General features: G+C 36.7%; 1 protein-coding gene across 6 annotated transcripts in view; it reads left to right on the top strand.

The window, feature by feature from the left end:
* The first annotated feature begins 1,329 nt into the window (after nucleotides 1-1,329).
* The window catches only part of Ust5r (integral membrane transport protein UST5r), a 75,853-nt gene continuing 70,684 nt past the window's right edge, over nucleotides 1,330-6,498 (top strand). For 2 of the 6 annotated variants that reach the window (XM_039089530.2, XM_039089458.2), the window contains exon 1: nucleotides 2,287-2,423. Coding sequence is in view for 4 of the 6 variants with exons in the window: in XM_039089572.2 (XP_038945500.1) it covers nucleotides 2,022-2,423; nucleotides 3,458-3,561 (506 nt within the window). In the remaining 2 variants the exon portion in view is untranslated. Of the gene's footprint in view, nucleotides 2,424-3,457; nucleotides 3,562-6,498 lie in introns of all 6 variants that reach the window. The other 4 variants (XM_039089572.2, XM_063276288.1, NM_134380.2 and 1 more) reach the window with 4 other exon arrangements.

Genomic DNA, 6,498 nt, shown 5'->3' with positions numbered 1-6,498 from the left:
CCTGGGCTGGCATTTGTGTTCTTTTAGGGTCTGTATAAAACCTGCCCAGGATCGTCTGGCTTTCATAGTCTCTGTTGAGAAGTCTGGTGTAATTCTGATAGGTTCGCCTTTATATGTTACTTGGCTTTTTCCCCTTACTGCTTTTGATATTCTTTCTTTAGTTTGTGCATTTTGTGTTTTGACTAATGTCTTAGTTAGGATTTTATTGCTGTGAACATACACCATGATCAATACAAGTTTTATAAAGGACAACAGTTAATTGGGGTTGGCTTACAGATTCAGAAGTTCAGTCCATTATCATCAAGGCAGGAGCATGGCAGCATCCAGGCAGGCATGGAGGAGCTGAGTTCTACATCCTCTCACAAAGGAAGCCAGGAATAGATTGAACATCTGCAGGCAACCAGGAAGACATGTGCAAGGCCACTCCCACAGTGACACACTTCCTACAACAAGGCCATACCTTCTCAGAGTGCCACTCCCTGGGCCAAGCATATGCAAACCATCACAACTCTTATGTGATGGATAAATTCCTTTTTGGTCCAATCTATTTGAGTTCTGTAGGCTTCTTGTATGTTTATGGACATCTCTTTCTTTAGGTTAGGAACTTTTCTTTTATAATTTTGTTGAAGATATTTACTGGCCCTTTAATTTGGGAAGCTTCAGTCTCTTCTATACCTATAATCTGGACTTTTCATTGTGTCCTGGGTTTCCTGGATATTTTGTGTTAGGAGCTTTTTGCAATTTGCATTTTCTTTTACTATCATGTCAATGTTTTCAACGGCATCTTTTGTCCATGATATTCTTTCTTCAATCTCTCATGTTTTGTTGGTGATGCTTGCATCTATGACTCCTGATCCTTCCCCTAGGTTTTCTATCTCCAGTGTTGTTTCCCCTTGTGATTTCTTTATTCTTTCTATTTCCATTTTTAGATTTTAGGATTTTCAATTCCTTTACCTGTTTGGTTGTGTTTTCCTGTAACTGTTTTTAAGGAATTTTTTGTGTTTCCTCTTTCAGGTCTTCTACTTGTTTACATATGTTCTTCTGTATTTCTTTAAAGGATTATTTATGTCCTTCTTAAAGTCCTTTATCAACATCAGAGACATGATTTTAAATACAACTCTTGCTTTTCCTGTGTGTTTGGGTATCCGGTATTTGCTGTGGTCGGAGAACTGGGTTTTGATGATGCCAAATAGTCTGGGTTTCTGTTGCTTAGGTTCTTGCACTTACCTCTTGCCATCTGGTTATCTCTAATGTTGGTTGGTCTTGATGTTTCTGGCTGGAGTTTGTCCCTTCTCTGTGCCTGTGAGCCTGTGATCTTAAGAATCAGAGCATTCCAGGGACACCAGCTCTCTCTGGGCAGGCTTTGAGTTGAGAGAGCTGAGGGGCAGCCTTAGCTCTTGGTGCAGACGGAGACGGGAAAGTTCCTGTCCCAGGCTGCTCCAAGGTTCCTGTGCCCTGTGAGCTCCCGGTGGGTCTTTCTTTGGAAAATTAACGGAGCAGAAATGGCCTCTCACCTGTGTGCTTAGGAGTGACAGTGCTCCTGGGAGACCAGGTCTCTCCAGACTGATTTTGGATTTGGACGCCTGTGGGACAGTCTTAGCTTGGGCAGAGATGAGACTGGTTCACTTTGAAGTCCTTTATATTACACCTTCTGTAGTACATAATATGTAATAGATTAACTCTTATTATTTTCTGAGATTTGAAGATCAATGTCCATATTTAACCATGGGGATTGTGTAAGCAAAATTCCTTTAAAAATAAATCTTTAACAAATCCTACTGCAGAAATAAAAACATAAGTAATATGCTTGGTGACTTTAAAACAAGAAGCTCCATGCCGAATCCTTAGCTCCCTAGAAGGTAATGGTTCTCTGACTGCAATGGAGAAGTAATGAGGGGCAAACAGCACAGGATCAACCCTGTTATGGTGTCTTTGTGAAATATATGTTCTTTTTAAATACTTTGTACTAATTTACATGAAAGTATTATTTGTGTCTCATTGGAGATATTTATTCAGCTTCAATGGCCTTTCAGGAACTCCTGAATCAAGTAGGAAGCCTAGGGCGATTCCAGATCCTTCAGATGGCTTTTGTTTTTTTAATCAATGTTAGTGTGGTACCTCATAGTACAATTGAGAACTTTACTGCAGCCATTCCCAGTCATCGCTGCTGGGTCCCGATCCTCGACAATGTCACTGTCTCTGATAATCACAGCAGAATCCTGAACCAAGATAAACTCCTGAAGATCTCCATCCCCTTGGACTCCCACCTGAGACTAGATAAGTGTCGTCGTTTTGCCCAACCACAGTGGCATCTTCTTGATTTGAATGATACTTTCTCCAGTGTCACAGAAGCAGACACTGAGCCCTGTGTGGATGGCTGGGTATATGACAGGAGTAACTTTCATTCTACCACTGTGACTGAGGTAAGTCATTCCCCAAAATGAAGTAATGATGTGGCTTTACCTATAGCAGAAATAATGGATATTCATTTAGCTCAGTCTTCAACTGTTAGCCAACATTGATTACTGATATATTAACTGTGAAACATTTCTCATTCTTCTAGTATTTTATTCTAAGGATGAACACTGTTTATTATTCATTTATTTATCAGTGTTTTCTAGAATATATGTATGAGTACCACATGTGTGCTTGATGCACAAAGAAGTAAAAATAGGTAGGGTGTTTTAGCCCAGGAAACTGAAATTGCAGCAGTTTGTGAGCCACTATGTGTATGTTAAGAACTGAACTCAATGCTCTCTTTGGTGTCTCTTCAACCTAAATCTCCTTAGTGAATGTACTACTTATTTTATGAAAATACTTACGTGCTTTCTTAAATGTGTTATAAAAAGACAGTGTTATTCAGTCTTTATTTAAAATTTAAAAAGAACTGGGTGATTAAATAAAATCATGAGGTCATCTAAAGCTATTACTCGAAGTTAGAGTAATGCAGGGTACAATCTCATCATTGCCAAAAAAAAAAAAAGAATATATATTTACCTCTATAACAGGCTTGAATGTTTCTCATTGTTAGAACACTGTCCTACTTGGTTAAATACTCACTTTTAGCAAAATAAGAAAAGAAAAGAAAGAAATAAGGGGTGGGGAAAGAGAATGCAGTCATTTCTAGGCTCTATCTATACCTGGGGGAAGAATGTGAGAGTTTATACACTGATATGTGTATTCTAGAAAATGCTTTAAATATCTCAAATGACTGTACTTTATGGTCTAGTTTAGCACATTTTACAAATCATTAACCTAAGCTACAAGGAGTTAGCTGAATGTCCTTAGAAAGATGTAACTTTAGCTGATAGTAGAAATATTATTGTATCCAAAAGAAATGTTGAAGAGAAAGATAGGACTTCAAGGTTAAACCAGAGGTTATGGTGAAGACTTACAGCAAATGATACTGAGTAGCTATAATCTCTGAGTTGGCCATTTTCTTTTTTTTTTTTTCTAGTGGGACCTGGTGTGTGAATCTCAGGTACTGAATTCTGTCACTAAATTTTCATTTATGATTGGTGCATTTATAGGAGGTATTGTAAATGGACCTCTATCAGACAGGTGAGTGTATTTAGGGTTCTCCTGTCCACTCCATGTACTTTTAGCAGCTGTGACTCATTGAAGATGATTGTACCTTATACTGTTCTAGTTCTTCCACTGAACCAATAAGAAAATCTATGAACATGTGTTCAAGAGGCAGGTGCACAAGACAGTTTAGAAACAGAGAAAAAGTTAACTATGGAATCAAGATTAAGTAATGTCATATCATTAATTTCCCCATATTCATATTTTTTATTATAAAAAATGTTCTTCATCAAGGCACTTTGACCCCTTCCTCCAGAACATTGAATTGAGTAGATGTGATTCCAAGTGAAAAAATAAGGTATTTTAGTTGCTTGTCACTACAAGAAGTATGTTTTTTGATGCCTGTGGGATATATGATCATGTGTCATTGGGAATGTGTTGGTTGAAGGTGACAGTTGTCTGAGTCCAGCCATCTCAGGAATAACTTCTCCATCTTGTTGCCAGGGTCAAACTAAGTTCATGTTTTCAGGCCAGAAACCAATTTCTATCCTGTTTCACCAGATGTTTCTTGTTTGTCTGTTAATCTGTAAATTAGAAAAGAATGTGAAGAGTTGCCTGTTATCTAAACTAAGATACCCAAGTCATAAGTGTATATAACTGTTTGCCTGTCATGACCTAATTAAGTATATGCAGCTTGTTGACTCATTGGTCCCCTAATCATTTTGAGTTGTGGGCCAGATGTCCAGAATGAGGTATGACCATCCAAACTCTGAGTCAAGGACCTGCTAAGCTCTATAAACTCCCTTCCTGTGACTGGCTGGCTCCAATCAGTGACAAAACCTTAATGGAAATTCCTTTTCACAACCTTTTGTGTCAAAATATAAGTAGACAATGCTACAACTCCCCTGCTCCACTCTTGCTTTGTGGTTTTTCATCCTTTAACAATGCTGTACAGTATCCCTTTAAAGACATGGTTCAGAACCCGCTTGAGTGCTTAGAAAATAAAGCCTTGATTTTAACCTCACTTTTTGAAGTGAATTTTCTCAGCTTCTTGCAGAACCAAACTTTTAGAAGTTATACCTCTCATTTCTATGCTTTTTTCTGCTGGCACATCTTTCTGACAGTTATAGATTCCATAATATGTAATTAGGCAAATAAATACTGTAGCGACTAATTGTGGAATAAGAATTGGCATCTTGTGCTTGATAATATTTTCTTTAAATTAACAAATAATTTCTGCAAATCAATTTGCTTCAGTTTTCTTCTCTCTTATATGGACACTCCTATAAACAATATATGTTGTAACAGAGCTGAACCAATCACATATTTTGAGATAAGTTATTTATAGGGAGATGAAACAGATGTTCTAGTGAAGGAGAAACATTCATCCTTCAGGGAAACCCAGGAGATAAACAATCAAATAACTTAAAGAAGACTCTGAAATTGATCAGATTAATTAGTCCCCTTCTTTTCCATGCATGTATAAGTAGTATGCATTTCTCAGAGACACTGTCAGACAAGTTGATCTGCCTAGAAAGAGTTTACATTCGCTGAACACTCTGGAAAAGACAGAATTCTTCATAGGAAGAGGCTCAAACTAGTTGTGTTAATAGCAAAGGCCATCCATTAACCTGTTGGACTATTTGCGAACCAGGTAGATAATGTTTCCAGTTTTCCGGTATGTTTCCAGTTTTCATGAGCTAGCTCTCATGAGGGATGGGTTTGGTGATGGGGCTGTCTTTGAGTCATGTTACTTCTTTAAGGAATTTTTCATCCATATTCATTTGATTAGCACAATAAAACTCATTGGTTCAACAACTTAGATTTTTGTTGTATATTTTCTTTAGTCTCTTTTCAGTTCCGTACCTAAAGTGACTAGACATTTGTTATTATCTTTAAAAATAATGTCACATAATGCTACCATAGAGGAATATTAGTTTCTTCTTTGAGTAGTGCCACAGAAAATGACAATCTCAAAGATGGGGTAATACATTTAATGACATTCTTGGAAAAATGTGTCAAAACTTTAGATAGTATGATAAAATGAAACAGAGACATTAGAAACTTTTGAAGTTGGGGTCTCATTCTTCCTTCTAGCCCCATGGTCCCAAAATAAGATGCAGACTCAAAATATATTTACGAATTCCTTGGCCAGAAAGCTGTGCTTATGCTCTTTTATGACTACACCATAACTAAAGATAACTCATTTATTTTAACCTACATTCTTCCACATGCCTGTTTACATCTGCTCAGATACCATTTATAGATCTCCTCATACTTTCCAGGGTCAATCTCTAAGCCCTGGCTATATACCCAAATCTTTTCTCTCTTTTGTATGTCCAACCCCTATTTCCAGTTTAAGCAATAGGCCATAGGTTTTTTGATACACCCATACAATACAAAATAGAGTTTGTCTACAAAAAGGCATAAAACAGAAAATGCTTTTTTAAAATTTTTATTAGATATATTTCTTTACTTACATTTCAAATGTTTCCATTTCCTTTCTTAAAACAGGTTAATGAAGTCACTCAAGTCCCAGAGTACTAAATTTTAACAACAAAATCAATCAAGAAGTGTGTACATGAATAATGGAAAACTCAATTCCAGATTTTCTGTTTTTAGTGATTCTTCTTTTGGAAAGAAACAAGGCTACCACCAAAGGCTTGCCATCTAAAGCATCAGTACATTTATCAATTTTATAAATGACTATTTCCTGTGAGAATATACCAAATTTAATTTACAGCACTACATAATATTTAAGCCAACCAACCTCTATAATACCTGCCATTTAATCGTTTTACCTAATATAATCATTTATTTATGCATTCTTCTCTAATCTAAATTGAGTCATATTAATATGAGATGTGTATATTATAAAAGTACTTATCTAAGCTAGGGTTTCTTGGCTGTTAAGAGACACCATAACCAAGGAAACTCTTATACAGGACATTTATTTGTGGATGGCTGACAGTT

Source organism: Rattus norvegicus, chromosome 1 (assembly GCF_036323735.1).
Source record: "Rattus norvegicus strain BN/NHsdMcwi chromosome 1, GRCr8, whole genome shotgun sequence".
NCBI lineage: Eukaryota > Metazoa > Chordata > Mammalia > Rodentia > Muridae > Rattus > Rattus norvegicus.
Note: the sequence above shows the minus strand (reverse complement) of the source record. Positions and strands in the feature narration are given on the sequence as shown.